This window comes from Berghia stephanieae, chromosome 6 (genome assembly GCF_034508935.2).
Source record: "Berghia stephanieae isolate SIO BIC M18660-M18661 chromosome 6, UCSD_Bste_1.3, whole genome shotgun sequence".
NCBI classification, from domain to species: domain Eukaryota; kingdom Metazoa; phylum Mollusca; class Gastropoda; order Nudibranchia; family Aeolidiidae; genus Berghia; species Berghia stephanieae.
In genome coordinates, this window is record NC_088365.1 from 25,205,850 (window position 1) to 25,228,105 (window position 22,256).

The 22,256-nt window shown below is 36.9% G+C and overlaps 2 protein-coding genes across 4 annotated transcripts in view; one reads left to right on the plus strand and one right to left on the minus strand.

The window, feature by feature from the left end:
- LOC144974750 (ras-related protein Rab-7a-like) overlaps positions 1-13,126 on the plus strand; it is a 25,951-nt gene extending 12,825 nt beyond the window's left edge. For all 3 annotated transcript variants that reach the window (XM_078917976.1, XM_078917978.1, XM_078917977.1), the window contains exons 2-5: positions 3,778-3,982; positions 5,007-5,133; positions 6,584-6,802; positions 8,666-13,126. In XM_078917976.1, coding sequence (XP_078774102.1) covers positions 3,930-3,982; positions 5,007-5,133; positions 6,584-6,802; positions 8,666-8,887 — 621 coding nt within the window. In that variant the 5' untranslated portion in view covers positions 3,778-3,929 and the 3' untranslated portion in view covers positions 8,888-13,126. The remainder of the gene's footprint in view (positions 1-3,777; positions 3,983-5,006; positions 5,134-6,583; positions 6,803-8,665) is intronic.
- The window catches only part of LOC144974752 (uncharacterized), a 357,750-nt gene that overhangs the window by 319,201 nt on the left and 16,293 nt on the right, over positions 1-22,256 (minus strand). The gene's annotated exons all lie outside the window — the stretch shown is intronic.

A 22,256-nucleotide genomic window follows, 5' to 3' on the forward strand; every position in this document is an offset into this window, starting at 1 on the left:
TAAATAATATATTCAAATTCAAAAAAATGTAGTTGATATCAGTCAGGTCTTTGTTTTCGTTTTTATACTGCCTTGTATATGTTTCAGAGCTGTCAAATATACGCTAAAAAGGCGTATTATTATACTATTTTTATCAAATCACACGTTTATGCTTACCAACTTACAAAACTGTGTATCCTTAGACGTTTATTCAGTGATGATAATCTTCCGCGAAATTCCGGGATTTTAGGATTTTTTTCAGAAATTTTCCGTTGTTTTTGCCGTGTCAAACATTCTCCGCCAAGTGGTAGTTCAGCAGAAAAATCACAGTTATATCTTGTGTCATTATTTAACACTTCTGCTCAGTTGCATGACTTTTGGTGACACTCCCATATTCATGACGTTAGTCTAGACACACTGGCGCCAAATGTCAAAAGTGGCACAAGACGCATGATGGCCATGGGTGAGAATAGGATCGAAAGGGAGGGGGATGGGGTAAATGGGTGTTGTTTTTTTTTTGGGTACCCTTTAGCTGTAGCATGATAGTACTTTTGGGATTTTTTAAAGTTTTATAAGCGAGTCTTTTTTTTTTTTTTAATGTTTCTTGTGCTGAATTCGTTAATAGAATTCATTACCACTTATATCTAATTACAAAACAAATAATTTAAAAATCAATTCATGAAGTATTCATGCATAGGGCTCTCTCTCTCTCTCTCTCTCTCTCTCTCTCTCTCTCTCTCTCTCTCTCTCTCTCTCTCTCTCTCTCTCTCTCTCTCTCTCTCTCTCTCTCTCTCTCAGCCACCCTTCTATTTTCAGATATCATTTGCTAATAGAGAGATAAAATGTAACAGTAAGTTAGGCTGATTGATTTAAGAAATGATTGTTTAAAGGCTTAATTTTAAATTTGCTGTTTAGATGGAATATGTTTTGCAATTGATTAAAGATTCATATTTATAAGCTGCATAACCGCAAAGTTGCAGTGATACAGGCACCACTTGGTCTTTTGGCCAAAAGTTTATCATAATCTCTTGACTGGGTGCGGTTCCTGACCTCCCATAGTGGGCAGGGAGGTACATACAGTGTCTTCTATCCCCGTATATCTGTTTTCATACTTGCATTCTGTCTTTGTCTTGGAATGAGATTACTTGGTTTTGTCCTGGCCCTGGCTGGGAGGGAAACAGTCAAACAAGTTATTGTTTTGGGAGATGATATTTTTTTCCTTGTTAATCATCTCTCTGTTATGTATTATGATATGTTTTATTTTGAATTTATGATGTAAGCATTTGAGTGTATTCCTCTTAGTGGAGACCATGCTTGTGTCCAGATGAGACCTATTGGTGATCTCAAACTAAGTACTGGGTGGGGTTCCTAACTCCCATAGTGGGCAGGGAGGTACTTATTGTGTCTTCTATCCCCCTATATCTGTTTTCCAACTTGCATTCTGTCTTTGTCTTAGAATGGGATTGCTTGGTTTTGTCCTGGCCCTGGTCGGGGTCCTGGCTGGAAGGGAAACAGTCAAATGCATAGTTATTGTATTGGAGATGATATTTTTTTCCTTGTAAATCATCCTCTGTTATGTATTATTATATTTGTTATAATTTATAATGTAAGCATTTGAGTGTATTCCTCTTAGTGGGGGCCGTGCTTGGGTCCGGATGAGACTTATTGGTGATCTCAAACTAAGTACATTGATGGTATGCTCTTGGAATCTACATCTGATCCCTATTTGTTCCCAGTTCCCCTTTGTCTTCCTTTCTCTTGGGTGCTTTAATTGTAATTCTAGAACTTTTTACTATCCCATTTTCTTCCTTTTTACTGGCGCTGATATAACCTAAATGTGTTGCAAGCGCCGTAAAACCCTTAAAAACAAAAACAAAAACAATCAAACTAAGTATATTGGTGGTATGCTCTTGGAATCTACATCGGATCCCTAATTGTTCCCAGTTTCCCTTTGTCTTACTTTTTCTTGGATGCTTTCATTGTAATTCTAGAACTTTTTACTATCCCATTTTCTCCCTTTTTACTGGCGCTGATATAACCTAAATGTGTTGCAATCGCCGTAAAACTCTTAAATACAATACAAAACAAAAACATAATCTCTTGATATAGTGGGCGATATTATAGGCCTCTAAAATGTCTAATTGGAAATTACAATTCGTTAAATTATATTTACAAAAAGTCAGGATGTGTCTAATGATCAGAATAGATGTGTTTTAGAAGTTAGTAATATATTACGTAATATTAAGTAACAATGAATAGCTATGTTGTTTTTGCATTAGATTCAGGCTTGACCCATGGGTCGGTAAATTTTCCTCCTTTTTGACAAATTGTCATTATCATCACTGGTTTATAGTCGTGATGGATATAATTTAATGAAAACCTACCATTAAAACGACACAAGTGTATGGCGGGTGGTTGGATGGGAGCATCACCCTTGAATCGTATACCTATTATGTTCGCATGGGTGTACGATCCGATAGTGATGTCGTTTCTTCTTCTCTTTACTATCCTATCCTGCTTCTTTGGTTTGTGATTGTATTTTTGACAGGGGATATTTTTTTTTTCTGTAAATCTTCTGCCTGTTTGTTCTTGGTTATTTATAATTTAGCTTATGATATCTTTAGGTTATGATTTTGATTTACATTTGTACTATTTTTGTTAGTGTTAGATTGCTTGTTTTTTTGTTTCAGTGGTCTCTCATATAACCTCAATTGTGTTGGAAGAGACCTAAAGCAACAAACAAACAAAAACACAAGTGTATGTGTGTGTGTGGCTTACTTAAACATTGTTTTAGAGTTCGCAATGCAACTCCTTTTACATCTACATTGTAGCACGGAAATCTCGAACAAGCTGAGACCGGGCCTATTTGTTCGAGATTTCTGTGTTGAGTAGTTTACAAAGAATAAGAAGAATGTGAGGCAGGGGTTTGAACGTGGGTGGTTTCCATAAGGTCTCATTACAATGAGGTGCAGCGTTTGGTACATCATTCGATACCAGATGGTATAATGTTCTCCCTTCGGTGTAGTCTTGACCTTTTTATCTTTTTATATAGTGCAATATCCACTAAATGTGCTCAAAGCGCTTTACAAATGGTTCCTGATCAACAGCAACACGTAAGATATAGAACGATAAATGACGCCTGTTAGGTAATATTATAATTTTTTCAGACAGAGACTACACTGTTAACGACCAGGTACTCATTTTACACCTGAGTACGGTCAGAGAATGTGAGTAAAGAGTCTTTTCCAAGGACTGAACTATGCGCAGAGCGAGGCTCGAACCCAAGACCTTCCAATCCGAAAGCGGGTGTCATACCACTAGATCACATAGCAGTCAACTAAGAAGGCATAACCAGCACAGCACATTGTTGATTACAATTGCTGATTACACATGCAATCGACATTTTTATCCATCCGGCACCCAATCACGACCACTTCCCTTGCATCTATCCTTTCACCCTATCTTCACTTCACCGCCCGTGATCACTTCTTTGATTTTAGCACACAACAGTAACAGCCTCCTACCATCTCTGCCTCGATAACACAGTTAACGCCAATGGGGAGCAATGGTAGATTTAGTTTCCATTCAATACAAACGTGGGCCAAATAATTTTGTCAACAAACACGAAAGTGGTGATCCAGTGATTGTCGTGTTGCCAGGACTATGGAAATAGGGGGGTTAAAATGGGGATGCAGATGTGTTGGGAGATTTCTGTGATTTTGAGAGCATTTTGCTCCACTGTAATAAGCGATTTTTATAAAAGATTATTTCATGATTTCTATTTTATTTATTTTTCAGATTTAACGTTGTCAACACTCCCATCCCCATCTATTAACAACGCAGCAGCAGCAGCACGTAGTGGGTGACTACACACCATCAACAAACACACACATCTTTGAGTTTGAATAGACCATATCACATCATTAGCCATTTGAATATAATCCTCTGAAATGGCATCCAGAAAGAAGGTCCTCCTTAAAGTCATCATTCTAGGAGACAGTGGGTGAGTTGACTTTGTTTAGCTTTTATGTTTTTTTTGTTTTTTTTTTATTGGTTTTTTTTTGGTGGGGGGAGGGGGGTATTTTTTTCTTTTTCAAAAAATATTTTTTTCTGTTGATTTGGTTGTATTATTAGATTTTTTTTTTTTTTGGTTTGTTTTGTTTTGTTTTGTTTTGTTTTTTCTATTAATGCAGATAGATTGTTTCATGCAACTATAATTGAATTGAATAGTCTTGATGTCAAGTCGCCCAGCAACGGAGAGCAGCGTGGTTCTAAACAAAGAAAATTGGTACTTTTTATTCTTCATGCTGGCTAGAACTTTTCGTATGTCAGGTGATCAGAATGTATAAAAGTTAAATCATGATCATATTTATAATGTTTTTCTCCTCTAGATGCACTTTTATGCTCGTCTGAGAAATATTTCATAAGGACGTCTGCCATTGATCCGATAGTTTAGAGCCGGTTACTAAGTTACTATGCATCATTACGAGGGAAGTGAGGTCACGACTGTTGAAGGCTATTATGTTGAACCAAATCATACCAACACTGTTTCTTAAAGAAATGTTCCCTGAATTTGAAGTTCTTGGTGGTATAGCCTTTTGCAGTGGGATTCTGTGCTGGTGTCTGGATGAAACTTTTTTGGTGATCTCAAACTATGCACAATGATAATAGGCTCTTGGAATCTACATCTGTTCCATTTTTGAACCATTCCCCTGTCTTAAGGGGGCAGCGTGGCTCAGCAGTACGGTCTTTTCTTCGTACCCGAAAGGTACTGAGTTCGATCACCCACCGCTGCGATGTGTGGCCTTGAGCAAGTCACCTCGCCTTAGCTTAATTTGCGGTGCTGCACTGCGGCTGACGCCTGGGTTCTTTGAATAGACCCTAGAGCAAAATTTCTCCTATGGGATGAAGAAAGGGAATTTTTAAAAATTTATTTTATTTTTACTTGTATATATTGTATATTTATTTTCTTTGACTATCTTTGAAAACGAAAAATGAAAACATTATTTGTTTTGTCTTCTGAACAGTGTTGGCAAGACATCTTTAATGAACCAGTATGTAGCCAAAAAATTCAGCAATCAATACAAAGCCACGATAGGCGCAGATTTTTTGACCAAGGAAGTTATGGTTGATGACAGACTTGTTACAATGCAGGTGGGTTGCTATACATGTTAAATAGAAATTATAGCTTTTATATATTTGACAGACTTGTTACAATGCAGGTAGGTTCATGTACGATGGTGTACATGTCTTAGAGAAATTATCGCTTTTCATATTGGTTACCATAATGTTATTTTTAAAAAAATAATTAACTTATTATACTTAGAAAGTTAGCGGGGGCCACCTGGGGATCAACACAACAAGTCCTAAGAATGCCACCAGCATTAGCACTCTGCTATAGCATCAGAGAATATTGTGCCTGGGTCGCCTCCAACTGACTAATGACAGGCCACGGCAGGACTGCTGCAGACATGCATCGATAGGGTCTAAGGGAGTCGGCCCACTGTCCTTACTGTCAGGGAATGCCAGAGACAGCAGACCACCTAATATTATACTGCCCTGTTACGAGATTGGCAGGAAGGAGGTTTCGAGGCTGTCCTTTTATTGTTTTTAGTTGTTGGTTGAAGAATGGTTTAGAGCCTGAATTGTTTGGTGTTTGGTATTTTGTTCTTTTTTTAAGCTGTTATATGTGGGGGTCCTTGAGATAATCAGTCACATGGTGAAAAGCTTTGAACGGTGATATTGACAATTTTAGAGGTCAGTTTTTATGGAAAATGAGTTATCATCAAAAATCGTTAAATCAAAAATTTTTCTTCATATTGATGAAATATTTTAATTGTATCCTACTCCTAAATATTTTTTTTTTTTTTTTATGAAGGTAATTATTATACTTAATTTCAACTCTTGTCAAGTTTGGAAGCGATTTTCTCAAAATTAGGGTTTCACACCCTAGCCCATTATATGACCATAACCTCATGAAAAATCACCCGATTTTCTTCAAATAAAGGTTAAAATGCTCAGGAGACATTGGGCTTTCAGTAATGAAAAAAACAAACCGCATAACAAAAATTTTCACCATGTGACTAATTATGTCAGGGACGCACACATATTTATTTTTGTTTTATTACTTTTAACAGTTCACAGCTTCTTAGCAGCTTAGTTTCGCTTTGACTGATTTATAACGTATTTTAATGTTTCTATTAAGAATCGGATATCTTAATTTATCATTATCAGACATCGTGTTATTATCCAGGGTTGTTATTTTATGCAGCTATTTGGTCTTGTGGTATGACATTCGGATTTTGGATTGGAAGGTCCTGGGTTTGAGTCTCACTCTGCGCATAGTTGAGTCCCTGGAAAAGGCTCTTTACTCGCATTCTCTCACCATACTCGGGTGTAAAATGAGTACCTGGCCATTAACAGCGTAGTCTATGTCGGAAGAAATTGTAATATCGCCCAACAGGTGTCGTGTCTCATTCTGCATATTGCATGTTTTTGCTGGTCAGGGACACTTTGTAAAGCGCTTTGACGTTTAGTGGATATTACGCTCTGTATATAAAGGCTTAATTTCATTTCATTTTTAATTCTATTTATTTTTAACCAGATATGGGACACAGCAGGACAGGAAAGGTTCCAGTCATTAGGTGTGGCCTTCTACAGAGGTGCCGATTGTTGTGTCTTAGTATTTGATGTCACCATGCCCAATACATTCAGATCCTTAGACAGTTGGAGAGATGAGTTCCTCATTCAAGCATCACCCAGAGACCCAGAGAACTTTCCATTCGTTGTTATCGGAAACAAAATTGATTTGGAAAACAGAGCAGTGAGTTTTTCGTGTTCATTCATTTATTTATATATATTTTTTGTCATTATAATTATGCGGCTATGTGGTCTAGTGGTATGACACTCGCTTTTCAGATTGGAAGGTGCCTCACTCTGCGCATAGTTTAGTCCTTGGAGAAGGCTCTTTACTCACATTCTTTCACCGTACTCAGGTGTAAAATGAGTACCTGTTGTCTCTGTCCGAAAAAATTGTAATATTGCCTAAAAGGCGACATGTCCTGTCTTAAATGTTAAATGTTGCTGTTAGTCAGGGACCCCTTGTAAAGTGCTTTGAGCATATTTAGTAGATGTTATTTTTTAATAACTAAAACAAAAAAGAAAGAAAGAAATTCCCTTTATTCATCCCTCAGGGGAAATTCCTCTTTAGGGTCTATTCCAATGGAAGACTGGTATAACTCAGGTGACAGCCGCAGTGCAGTACCACAAAGTCAGCTAAGGCAAGGTGACTTGCTCAAGGCCACACAACGCTGCGGGTAGTCGAACTCGGTACCATTCGGGTACGAAGCAAAGACCGTACCGCTGAGCCACGCAGTCCCATTAATTGTTGATGGTGTTTGCATTGTTCTTGGATAGGACATTTTGCACCAGTTATCTACCTCTACTGAGGTGTGAATGGGTACTTTGTTTTTTCTTCTTCATCGTGTGGAAACCTCCAATATTGTCAAGGATCACTCCACAGTTTGTAGGGTTTTACATTTTAAACTTTGCACATAATACTAATTAAAAAAAGACAAGCAAAAAAACAAAAACACACAGATTAAAAAGACACGTTGTGAACTCTAGCAAACGCGTGAAGGCATGTTGGCAACCATTTTCAGCCACTTCAGCTGGGAGGCTATTCCATGGTCGGGCAGTGGAAGGGAAAAACGAATACATGTGGGCGTCTGATTTTGATGTTGGGATGGTTACTCTTGCTGTGTGTCCCCTCGTATTTCTTGTGCTGATATATTTGATGTCGTTTGGAAGTTTAAGGCGGTTCTTGGTGATGATGGCTATTGTAAAATTGCTTACGCTGTATGATATAGATATTCATGTATTGAAAAATATTCTGTAGTTTCAATTTCTGTGCCTTGGTTCATGAGCAGGGCATGCTTGTTTTGAGTTTCAGTAGCAGTCGAGGCATGGTTTCGAATCCTCATTGTCGCAAAGTTATTGGCTTCTGGGGCTTTTCTATTCACTTCACTCCTATAGTGGGCAGGGAGGTACATGCTGTGTCTTCTATCCCCCCAACCCGTTTTCCAATTGTTTCCTGTCATTGTCTTGGAATGAGATTACTTAGTTTTGTCCTGATCCTTGCCGGAGTTCCTTCGCTGGGAGGGAAACAGTCGAATATATAGTTATAGTTTTGGGAGATGATATTTTTTTCCTTGTAAATCATCTCTCTGTTATGCATTGTATTATGTTTAGTTTACATATTATATTATATGATTGGTAAACATTTGAGTGTATTCCTCTTAGTTGGGACCTGTGCTTGTGTCGTGTCTGGATGAGACTTTTAGGTGATCTCAAACTAAGTACTTTGGCGGTGTGCTCTAGGAATCTACATCTATTCCCTATTTGAACCAGTTCCCCTTTGTCTTACCTTTACTTTTGTACTTTTATTGTAATTCTAGAACTTTTTACTATCCCATTTTCTTCCTTTTTACTGGCGCTGATATGACCTAATTGTGCTGCAAGCGCCGTAAAACCCTTAAAAACAAAAACAAACATATTCACTTCATTTAATGTTGTTAATACTATAAGTGCCTGTTTCACTCAATTTTTTGAATTAATGTTTACCGTGGAAGTTTCAATTTATAGAAATTTGTCTCCTGTTTATTGTGTCATTTTTTCATTGCTTCAGGTATCGGCCAGGAGAGCTCAAGGCTGGTGCCACACCAAAGGTGACATCCCCTACTTCGAGACGTCAGCCAAAGAGGCCATCAACGTCGAACAGGCTTTCCAGACCGTTGCTAAAAATGCCTTGGCTCAGGAGACAGATGTAGAACTGTGCAGCGACTTCCCTGATCCTATCAAACTGAAGGACGACCAAGGCAATAAACCCAAGGATTCATGTCCATGCTGAGCAAATGAAGAAGAGATTGTATTATTGTAGATGGTGGTTATTATTGTTGTTGTTGTTATTATTATAATTATTATTATTATTATTATTATTATTATTATTATTATTATTATTATTCATGTTTATTTTTATTTATTATTCTCTTGGCATGATGTTCTTGTTTGTCCACTCTGATGTTGGTTATGAGATATAGATGTCTTAATTTTGTATATTTATTATTATTCTCATTATTTTTTAAAATACGATCCTTAACCGTGATATTATTGACATAAACATGTTGTCGTCATCTTATCAAGCAACCGTGCGTGAAATAAAAGGGTTGAGAAAGTTCTGACTTTTTAAATTAGTTTTTGTATAACATAGGATTAGATAACATCTTCCAAGAAGACTGAATAACTGATATGGATTTGTAGAAATCGTCATAGGTTTGGATTCAGTTGGGTGTTATTTCTTTGTGATAAAATCCTCTTTCAGTTTAAAGCTTAAAAAGAAAAATGGATGACTAAATTATTTTTTATATTATTATTTGGTAGGAATAGATTTAAGGTTTAAATAAAAAAATATTAAATAAAATTCTCTTTATTCATCCCATAGGGGAAATTTGTCTCTAGGGTCTATTCCAAGGGAAGACTGAAATAACCCAGGCATCAGCCGCAGTGCAGCGCCGCAAATGAGTTAGGTTGAGGTGACTTGCTCAAGGCCACACAGCGCAGTGGCTGGTAATGGATATCGGTACCTTTCAGGTACACAGCAAAGACCGTACCGCTGAGCCACGCTGCCCCCAATTTTTTGCTTGTTTGTTTGGGTTTTTTTTTTACCTACTTATTTTTGAGAGGAAAATTTAAGGAATGAGTCAGCTGCCATTTTCTTTTCTTTTATTACTTGCAACTATGAGGACTGTTTAGTTCTTCTTTCCCTTTTTTTAATTTTTTTTTTGCCCCCGATTATCTTTCAATATTTACTGATTTCATTCAGAACTTGTGTCTTTTCATTCTCTCGCAAATCATCATTAGAAATTCATAGTTTGTATCGTGCATGAAATTGTGAGAGCTGTAATATGGGATTTGTCAGCATTGCGTTATGGAAGGTTTTCTGTACCATGGAGTAAATAAATGTGAGATGTTTTATTTTGTTTTTTTATCGAAATGGATTGAACGCATAACAAAGCACTTCATCTTGCATAGGCTGTGTGCAGTGCAAGTTGTTTTAAAAGAGTCGCCTTTCTTTCTGTTGGAAGACTGGTTGATGTCGACTGAGTGAAAGGTAACAAACTCGCTCTCGACTTAGTTTGCTTCTCTGTTGATAATTCTTTGTACAGTGTATTATGTCATTGCTATTTTTACACATGTTAAAACTTCATACTTTGTATAGTATTGCCATTTGAGAAATATTGTCATGATAGTAGTAAGGCATTGGGTAAAAAATGGTCAGATTAGATAAGAAAGAAAAGTGTGCTCCGAAATTTATACTGGATTCTTTTTTGTTTTTTGTTGTTTTTTTTCTCCCCATTCCTAGATTCCTGATATCCATTAGTCTTTGTCAAGAAGTTGATAGCGATAGCAGAAAGTGATGTTTTACAGCTTGTACAGTACCATATTGTTTGTAGTTGTGTAAATGATTGAAGCCAGCATGGCTTGAACTTTTTCTTGTTTTATAAACAATTCTGTGAAAGATTTGCGAAATACATGACTGCGTGTCAAATGAAGCGCCCATTATTATTATTATTATTATTATTATCCAGTTTTCTCAGTCTTGTCAAAAGAAAAAGAAAAGAAAAAAACAGCATAGAAATGCTGGTTTCTTTGTTGCAGTGTTATTTTAGTGTTTATAACAAGAATTGAAGTGAGTAGGAAAGTGCCAGAAGACAACTGAGAATAAGATTATAATTATGTTAGTGTTTCAGATTTCCTCACATTATTGTCATTTATTTTTCTTTGGTCTCGTTTCCTTTAGAGTTATTTTTTGGTGCGATGGTGGTTTATCTTTGTGATTGATTTTGTGATTAGAAAAAAACAAACAGTTAATGTGATAGAAGAGCAATACATTGTTTGCACGTACAATGCGTATTGTACACAATATTCCTTTGTTGGAGAAAAGCTTATTAATTTCAAATATAAAGAAACAAAGTGATGAAGGCTCCGCACCACTATATTATTTCTGGAACTCGTGGGAGAAAAGGAGAATACTTGCCTTATCCTAATCTTGGATTTCTTTACTATTCTATTCAATGTTCTTCTCTTCTTTCAATGCAGTGACCAAGATATTGTATTGTATTTGTTCATTTATTTATTTCACGATGGGTACTGCAATAATTCTGTGTGTTGATTTTCATTACTCAACTTGCATTGACTTCTTTTTTTTTTTTTAAGGCATCTTGAAGGGTGCTAGTATATCAACCTCCCCTCTTCTCTCTCTTCCCCCCCCCCCCCCCCCCCCTTTTTTTTTTTTTTTTGGTTTAAACCTTAATGTCCTTCCTGTTTATTACTTGAACAACTTTTGAATGGCTAAGGTGTGAAAAGTTTGTGGATGTATCGTGAAGTATTGTATGGAAGCATAAATGGATCTCTCCGGTAGAAAGGGAAGATAGATTTTATTTATTTTTTTTGTCCAGAAAGCATATTGTAATTATGACCAAAAAGTATCTCTCAAATTGTATGGCGGCTTTAAAAATGTCATACGTTCATATATTTTAAAGAGCGTTTTAGAAAGTTCATAATGGAATGAATTGATTGGTCTAAGCATGTTATTATTAGCCCAAGAACAATTTACTTCCTGAGGCAAAATGGAAAAGACTTAGCATTGGATCAATATTTCAATTCATTGAGGGATGAGTTTATACCCTAGACTTTAGGATACTTGGGGTTTGATGGGACGGTCATGTTCTCATTACACCTCTGCAAGTGTCAGTGTATTAAAATAAACAACCCACCGTGTGCTAGTGTGTTGTATGTGATACTTTAGACAGCCTAAGGTTGCAAACAAGGTTTAGAGTGCTGTTGGTATATATCTACTTTTGTAAACTATTGTCGTTTGTGTTACACATTCTGAGGGTGCTTTTGACCCTGGAATACATTGGAATGCTGCAGGCCCTGACTACAAATGTTACACATTCTGGGGATGCTTGCTTTTGACCCTGGAATGCTGCAGGCACTGACCTCAAATTTATCTTGACTCTCCTTTTTATTTCTGTTTTGTAGCATATTCTTTTTCTGGAATTACCCAAATGGAAACAGTTCTTTTTATCTATTGATGTCTTTTTCAGTTCAGGGCGCCATTTTTTATGTTGGTAAAATTATGACAGCGCAAGAGAATCGAAACATTTGTATTTTCGGACTAAACAAGAGATATGGCTTATGGATAGAATTCAAGTCAAGGTCAATTGTGTAGAGTATTAGTTTTGCTCTTTGCTCATTTCAGACTGACAAGATGTTTTTCCAACATTTTTGACATGAAGAAACATTTCTACCGTTTTATCGAATTTTGGAAATGACCTCGTGTTCATCGTTTATAGAATGACAAGTGATTCGACAATTGTGAGTCTGGCACTATAAAGAAGAAAAACCTGTGAGACGGGAGCTAAAAAGAATAAATTGAAATCGTGATATGGCCTACTAAATGTGTCCCATTGCCCTCAAATCTTAAAAAAACAAAATCAAACAAGCCATTTCTTCTGCTCTTTCTCTACCAGTCTCTTGGTCGTTTTATCCTTTTGTCATTACTCAATTGGAGAGAAATTGATGAAAGCGAAATCCTTTCGGAAATTCTTCAAAATGACTTAATATGATTGTTTGTTTTTTGTTGTTGTGTGTTGCCAGTTTGATTATGTCATGGGTCCATTTCCCCAACTAGGTTCAGTGTGATTTTCATGAACGGATGTGGATGTGGAATAAATGTATATCAATCGCGCCAGTCAAAGGTCGAAGGTCGAATGGGACATCACATAAAGAGATCCATTTTATTCAATGTCATAATCTTTTTTTTTTTTTTTTTTCCTTTTTTTTTTAAAAAAAAGATATATTTTGTTATGAAATTACATCCGAATGCGTTGAGTCCAGGAGAATGTGATGCATCCCATGAAGAAGATGTTATGCATTTGAAATGAAAAATGATAAAACGAGTTAGTACTTACGTAATTTGTAATTTGTTGTATGATGACAGAATGTATAACATGAACTGAAAATACATTTATAATATTATTATGCTAATTTTTGTCACGAATAAATTCCAATTGAGATCAGACAATACTCGACATTCTCAGACTTTTCTGATTTTCAAGGCTTGTTTTATTTGTTCTTTATTTGTTTACTTTTTATTTATTTATGTATTTATTTTGGATGGTTTTATTCAGTTCTGCAAAGTTATCGACCCTTACAATCAAATTGCTAGTAAACGTTCGAGTAGTAAACGTTCAAGGTTACGCATTGTTTTGTGTGTTGGCGGATGTTGAGAGCATTCTAGCTAAATGCATAGCGTCAATAGGAATTGGGTGACTGAATTGTTCTAGTGTGCGAATCAGCTACATGTACCATAACTCATTGCTACTTTGTATCTTGTCGCATTATATGGATCAATACAGTCAGAAAGCTGCTGCATTGTAAGTATGAAGCTACTGTATTTATTGTTTCGTTTTGTGAGGAATTGTGAGCTCAATGTAAGCCTTTTGGTTCCTTGTGGAACATAGGGGCCGCAACAGCACTCTTCCATCTGACTCGGTTTTAGGAGGTCTTCTTTATCCGGGCCCAGGTATGTCTGGCTGCCTTCAACGATGCTTCGTCGCCATATTTGCTTTGGTGGACCAACCCTCCTCTATCCTTGCGGGTTCCAGTCCAAAGCCTGCCTGGTGATATATTGCTTGCAGGCTTCCTGAGGGAATGGCCAATCCAGCCCCATTTCATTTTCTTTATTTCCGTTTCAATAGGTGACTGGTTCAGTTTTTGGAGCAGTTCTTCATTTGTGATGATGAGATGTCTGGCCACCTGATGTTTAGGATGTTGTCTATTCTGTCTGCCTCCCATAGTGGGCAGGGTGGTACTTATTGTGTCTTCTATCACCCTATATTTGTTTTCCAACTTGCTTTCTGTCTTTGTCTTGGAATGAGATTACTTGGTTTTGTCCTGGCCCTGGCTGACAGGGAAACAGTCAAATGTATAGTTATTGTTTTGGGAGATATTTTTTTTCTTGTAAATCATCTCTTTGTTATGTATTATTATTATATTTGTTGTTTTGAATGTATAGTGTAAACACTTGAGTGTATTCTTCTAAGTGGGGACCTGTGCTCATGTCTGGATGAGACTTATAGGTGATCTCAAACTAAGTACATTGATGGTATGCTCTTGGAATCTACACCAATTCCCTATTAATACCATTCCCCTTTGTCTTACTTTTTCTTGGGTACTTTAATTGTAATTCTAGAACTTTTTACTATCCCATATTTTCCCTTTTTACTGGCGCTGATATGACCAAAATGTGTTGCAAGCGCCGTACATTTCTCTCTGCCATGTATTCATTTCATAAATGTGGGGGGGGGGGGGGGGGAGGGAGTTCCTGGGTGACAATGGAGTCCTTTAGTCCTTTCCTGTTTGGAAAGCTGTTGGATGGTTTTCTATTTGAGATATGATACTTGTTTTATAGCTATTATAAGCCATTTCTCCGAGCGTCAAGGTCTGGGAAAGTCTCGGAGTGAGAGTTGCCTTAGTCCTAGCCTGGGGTAGATTTGAGGTCTGCTATAACTCATCGGAACAATTCCCCTTTGTATTATTATTTTTTTCTTAGGCGCCGTTGATTCAAAAGTACTGCAGACACTGGAATTTTTTCCGAACTGTCCTGTTGTTTTGTACCATTTTTTCCCCTTTTCCAAGGCGCTAATATGAAATTGAGTGACGTATGCGCCATTGATGAACGCTTAAAGTAAGTCAGCATGTCTGCCGTGATATGAGAAAAAGACGCATAACGGGAAAACCTACTTTTTCAGGAAACGCAAAAAACTGTTTTACTTAATAACATTGTAACTATTGGCTCGAATCTAAAAGAATTGATAGATAATTAAAGAACATTTTTTTTGTTATTTTATTGATGGAACTTGAAAACTAAAATATTTGTATTAACTGTGTAATTCACCGAAAGACTTTTTGTCAAATCCATGATTGAAAATTGATTGACACATGTCTTTGACAGATAGACGCAAAAATATTATGCGTCCATCGCACTTTCGGATGTATATCCAGTGTGTGACAAACGGACGCATATTGTTTTTGCGCCTGTTTGTCATAGACATGGGCTAATTTAGCGGTAATGTGCATATTGATATACAGTGTCATGTGAGGACGCATATCGCCCAATATTAAGCTATAATAAGCAAAAACATCATAATCACAGGTCCCTAGAATAATCAGAAGAAACCAATCAAAAACATATTAGGATTTCAAGCTGAACATGCTTTATTATTTCAGAACAATCGCATCAGTCATGTAAATTTTCATAATATTTTCATTTGCAGTGATTTGATTAGCATTATTTGTATAACTAGTACTAACTCTCTTTCTCTCCCTATTTCGTTACAGTTCACTAACATGGAGTTTGCTTTTGTAATCATTGCTACTATTATCACATACATATTATATTCCATCTCTTCTCTTTAGATAATGAATTGAATCATTACTTAGGTGTAAACGTTGCGTGCTCGTACACATTGTTTGGAAGAGCAACGTTTCCAACTAGTCAGTGAATTATGAAAGGACATTCACTTGTAGGATTTGCAAAGAATTCTACTCGTGGAACTGGTTGGTAGGTCTATCCAGTACTTTCGTCTATTGGGGGGGGGGGGGGGGGGGCGTCAAACCCACAAGTTGTTTCACGATCTCATCCTTGTAAATCCTACACCCCTGGGTTTTGTACGAAACTTTGGCGTACAAACAAATCCCCGTTTCAGAATGTCACATTCGTTGAAGGTGTCTTCTTCAAAGCTATTTTGAAGAAGAGTGTCTTTAGTGACCCTGGCCTGAATTCAGCACAAACAATCTTAGCTAGGTAGGGACGATTGTCAGCTTTGCTCAACAGATTACTGACTCCAGAATCCCAGTTGGCAAAGTCATTAAACCTCAACGGCATTGTCTGGCAGCCTGCTTCTACGACACATTGTTCAAAGTCATTGAAATCAAAGATCTTGATCGTCTTTCTGTCTCAGAACTCTTTGGATTCCGGCATGGGTGGAGTCAGCTGCCATAAAAGTATGACCAGGCTCGAAATAGTTGATTGTGATGGTGCTTGCTTTTGTAGTAGTCTAATCATTTACAAGATGAAGTAACATAGTATAAAGGGTACAATTTATATTTTGGGCGCTACAGTTATCCAGTCAGAGTGTCACAGATTCGGCATCACGCTTATATATTAGGTAAGAAGCTGATGCAAGGTCTCATCTTTTCGTCCTAAAATTGATTAATTCCATATCACGGCAATGTCCTTTTCACTTTTTTTGCAGCCCACTGGTGCAAATGTCTCATTGAATAAGACCAATCTGCTTGTGAACATGATTCTGTTAAACTGATTCATTCTCGGCAGCAAAATTACTTTTTGCAGATCAGCGGCAAACACTAGATGGGCTGTGTTGGCGTTTTCGTTCTTGTCTGCATCCCGTTGATACCTCTCTCTAGCATTTCTGTATCGTGTCCGATGAATGATTTTTTCGGCACACGGTTCACACCTTTCTTCACAGTTGCATAGTTGTTTGTGCAACAAGGACTTACATTTTTCACATGCTTCTTGAACAAGTAAATACGGCTTGTGAGATGTTAAGTTCTTTAAATGCAGAATAGTAGAGTTTCTTTGATATGGATTTTCCAGTGACTGCGCAAAAGTTTTCGTGAATATCATGGATGATCAGATCAGACGGTAAATATCTCCTGAAAGGCGCGTGTTCACGTCTATAATGAAACATGCTTGTTTTATATTTCTCTATGTGTTCATGGATAATGCTGTGGTCAATCTTGTGCAAGGGACTATGACGTCCACGATTGTCAACAAGGGGTACTTCTATGACATTGTTTTCGTTAACACCGACATCCTTGAACGCGCTCCTTATCAGTTTGCCATTATTAGCTTTGAATCCGAGAGTAGTAAGGAAGAACTTTTTGCACACGGGATGGAAGACTCCATCTTCCTGTTTCATTGTATATCATTTGCATGTACATGACTAGGCAATTTTCTCCTTGGAAAGAATGCCTTCGCCCTGATCTCTGCATTTTGTTTTACTTACCCAAGTCCGTACAAATTTGCGCTGGTCCTTCCAGTCCTCTCCCCAAAACATCTGTTAAGCTCCCATCGCTGGTACTCTGAGAGAATCTGTCACGGCATTTTTTTGAGCAGGTCGGCGCACAACCTTCCAAGACCGAATGCTTTTCTCTCATTCGCAAAAGCTTGTGTATTTCCTTGTCTGCTTTTTGTATCGGCGTCTTGTGCTTTCTATTGTTTGAGTGAGGAGACACTGTCTCTATTTCTAGATCTGGTGTAGTTATTGTTCACTCTGCTATCATGGTCTCTATAATCAATGACACACTTGGAACATGCTCTCCTTCAGATATTTCTCCTAAACCGGTAAAGGATGCCGGCGTGGCAGTTTCGGACAAATACTCTTCCTCTTCATGAAATGGAACTCTAGGGGCTGTAGTTTCGGCGATGTATTTAGAAGCAAGTCCCAAATACATTTCAAATTCTGAGTCACTTTCTAAACTTTGTTTCTCAATGGTAAATTCAACACAAAATCCATATCGTTTGCATGTGCTTCTTTAATCTCAACAGCCAGTTTACGTGCTTCTGCTGCAGATTTTCGTATCGGTGTTTAGGTAAACCTATCTAGCTCGTCTCCTCCGTTTTTCTTGTTGTCCGTGGTTTCTTTAAATCTTTTCCTCTCTGCTTTTATGACACTCATACATCATGTAATTCCTCCTTATAGAGGTTTCACTGTTGATCTGAGCTAGCTGTTTCAATGGAATGTCAATATCTGAATCACTGGAGTCTGATTGTCATGATATATTTAATCTGGGTTGGCTGAGGTGGATGTACCGGTGGCTCTTTTAGGGGTTCGATCATATCTGATGAAAGAGATATAAATATGGATATTCAAAAATTGAACGGGAGTGGACTTATTCATTAAAATAATCGTTATCATAAAGTAACGTTGTTATGATAATATGATATTGAGTTACAGTTGCTTGCTTTTCCCAAAAGAATATTGAAACAGGTTATTGAGGGCTAATTGGATGCATAGCTAGAGACGTATTGTCTCAGTAGTTAAGGTTTTCACTTTGATTCAGAAGGTACCGAGTCCGACACAGTCCTAGGTTGGTTTTCAGGCCCGATTGGTTTTATTATTTTTCCCACTGTCCTGATCCCAAGCAAGGGGAGTGCGCAGTTTGGTCAAATTTCAATGGAAATATGGGGGTGCGCACTTTAGTAGAAAGCCGGGGGAGATGGGGGGGGGGGGGGGGAATCATTTTCATCAAAGAAGGGGGTTTGACCGAAGAATTCAACCACAGCAAATTACAGGGACAGTATTTTGTCTATTTAAGAATGAATTTTAAGTTTAATAAGATCAAAAGGAGGGAGGGGAGGTTCGCGAAAATTCCGAAAATTAATGGATTGGGGGTGGGCGTCTTTTTGATACACTAGAATACTACTACTACTACTACTACTACTACTACTACTACTACTACTACTACTACTACTACTACTACTACTACTACTACCACTACTACTACTACTACTACTACTCCCACTACCACTACTACTACTACTACTACTACTACTACTACTACTACTACTACTACTACTACTACTACTACTACTACCACTACCACCACTACAACTACTACTACTACTACTACTACTACTACTACTACTACTACTACTACTACTACTACTACTACTACTACTAACGTACATACAAATGCTTTAACTGCTACTACTAATACGACTACTACTTATTCTACAACGTCTACTTTCATAGTGATATAACGATGATGATTATAATAATAACATTAATATTAATAATTGTCATCATAATGATAATCATAAATATAGTACATGTAACAACAATAACAGTAGTGCTATTAGCATGTAAATCAACATTTGTCTAAGTTAAATATCACAAACACAGATAAACCGTCAATAGCAAATAATTATTAAACATCCTCACTAATATATGACAAGTACTTATATGATTATATACATAAAATCTTTGATCACTTGAATAGGAAAAAGATAAAACTCACCCGAGGTAATGAAGAATTCACACCAAAACAGCAAGTTAATCGTACGTCTTTGATGATTGATTATTTGATGAAAATTGGAGAACAATGATATGTTCTTTTCACCGTCACCAGTCGTAATACAAACGGACGCATATATCTTAATTTTTGGAGAGTGTCTTGGCAGAAAGTCGCATATCCGAAGTGCGTCTTTTTGTGAAAGACAAATTATGTCCTTCGGTGGACGAATAATAGAAAAAGACGCATATTACAAAATGCGACCTTCTGTCATATCCACATTCAATATGCGTCGATCTGTCATTCCTCGAAACGAATTTAAACCAAATAAGGTCAAGTCGTATATTTTTCAACGATTGAGTTACCAAACCCAGATAGAAAAATGCGCCTTTCTCTCAAGTATGTGAATCCCAGAAAATGTCAATTTGACCTAGATACCGATATGCGTCTTTCTTCCCTATCACGGCAGATGTGTTGGTCTATGACAATGGGTGTGTTGTGCAATCTTGAAAGGAACAAAAAATAGCTCTGCACACCTCGTTCTATGTATACATTTTCAATACAATTATTTCTAAATTATACAAATGTGACCATTACAAAAAATAATAAAAAGCAAATTACACAATGAAATAAAATTACTTAACTTTTCACATAACCCTTTTTAGTTGTTTATTTGTTTTGTTAAGTGTTTTTGTTTTTTTTGGGGTTTTTTTTTTTTTTTTTTTTTTTGGTTTTTTTTTTTTTTTTTTTTTGCGTTCTGTCTAGTATTTATTTATATTTTTTCTTTTGCTTTCCCTTTGTAATAAAAATGCTATTCTATTTTTAAATTTTTAAAAATTATTATTGTTATTATTATTATTATTATTATTATTATTATTATTATTATTATTATTATTATTATTATTATTATTATTATTATTATTATTATTATTTGTTTTGTTTTGTTTTAGGAGCAAACAGATATTTTATTAGAAAAGCGTCAAACCTGAATCTAAATGATTTTGGACATCTGGGGTTATATATATATATATATATATATATATATATATATATATATATATATATATATATATATATATATATATATATATATATACACATATCCATTGTCCATTTCTATCTCCCATTGTTCTGGCATAATTGCAGCGCATGTAAGGAATTAAATTATAATATATCAAATATTGAATTAGACTTCAGTTAAAGCCTGTCACTTTCACTGCCCAAGAAGGTCGCTTTCTGAGTGGGGTTCCTGATCTCCCATAGTGGGCAGGGTGGCACTTATTGTGTCTTCTATCCCCCTTATATCTGCGTTCCAACTTGCTTTCCGTCTTTGTCTTGGAATGAGATTACTTGGTTTTGTCCTGGCCCTGGCTGAGAGGGAAACAGTCAAATGTATAGTTTTGTGAGATGATATTTTTTTCCCTTGTAAATCATCTCCCTGTTATGCACTGTATTGTTTTGTTTACACATTATATATGATTTGTAAACATTTGAGTGTATCCCTCTTAGTGGTCTCGATGAGACTTTTAGGTGATCCCAAACTAAGTACACTGATAGTGTTCTCTTGGAATCTACATCTGTTTCCTATTTGAACCAATTACCCCCTGTCTTCCTTTTTCTTGGGTGCGTTAATTGTAATTCTAGAACGTTTTACTTTCCCATTTTCTTCCTTTTTAATGGCGCTGATACTGATAGGACCTAAATGTGTTGCAAACCCTTAAAAACAAACAAACAAGGTCGCTTTCCTGACCTGAATTCTATCTAACGGTGGGATGTGGCCTTTTGATCTTTGTGCATTTGGAAGGGCACTCATATTTGTACGGCTATGTGGTCAAGTGGTAGGACACTCGCTTTCGGATCGGAAGGTCCTGGGTTCGAGGATCGCTCTGCGCATAGTTGAGCCCTTGGAAAAGGCTCTTTACTCATATTCTCTCATCGTACTCAGGTGTAAAATAGTACCTGGCCGGTAACAGCGTTGTCTCTGTCCGGAAAAAAATTGTAGTATCGCCTGACAGGCGTCATGTCTCGTTTTACATGTTACGTGTTGCTGTTGGTCAGGGACCCCTTGTAAAGCGCTTTGAGCACATTTAGTGGATTTAGCTCTATATAAAAGCTCAATTTTTAAACAAAATTCCCTGTCCAGTTGGCTTTCTCTCCTTGACATGGGTGTGGTCTTCTCACCTTCCATGGTGGTCAGGAGGTCATTGGCTGCGTCTTCTATCCCCTTATATTATCTGTTTTCCGAGTTGCTTTCTGTCTTGGTCACGGAATGAGATTGGAGTTGTCGAGACCCTTGCCGGAGTCCTTAGCTGAGAGGCAGACCGTCAAATATTTAGTAATGGTTTTGGGAGATGATTTCTTTTTCCTTGTAAATTATCTCTCTGTTATGTCTTGTTAGTTATGTTTTCTGTTTTGGATATATTCTTTGATCACTTGAATTGAATGCATTCCCCTCGTGGAATCTTGTGCAGGTGTTTGGATGAGACTTTTAGGTGATCTCAAGCTAAGTATAAACTAATGGTGTGTTCTTGGAATCTATATCTGTTCCATTTTTGAACCAGTCCCCTTTGTCTTATGTTTTCTTGGGTACCTTTACTTGTAATTCTAGAATTTAATAATTTTTTTACAGGATAAAAGAAGGTCGCTATCCTAGCCTGTATTTTATCTAGAGGTCTGGGTGAGGTTCCTGACCTCCTATAGTGGGCAGGGAGGCACTTACTGTATTTTAATTTTATCCCCCTATATCTGTTTTCCAACACGCTTTCTGTCTTTGTCTTGGAATGAGATTACTGGTTTTGTCCTAGCCCTGGCCGGATACCCTAGCTGGGAGGGAAACAGTCGAATGTATAATGAGAGTTTAGGGAGATATTTTTTTCCTTGTAAAGCATCTCTCTGTTATGCACTGTATTGTTTTGTTTACATATTATATATGATTTGTAAACATTTGGGTGTATTCCTCTTAGTAGGGACCTGTGCTTGTGTCTGGATGAGACTTTAAGGTGATCTCAAACTAAGTACTTTGATAATGTGCTCTTGGTATCTACACCTATTTCTTATTTGAACCAATTCCCCTTTGTCTTACCTTTTCTTGGGTGATTTAATTGTAATTCTAG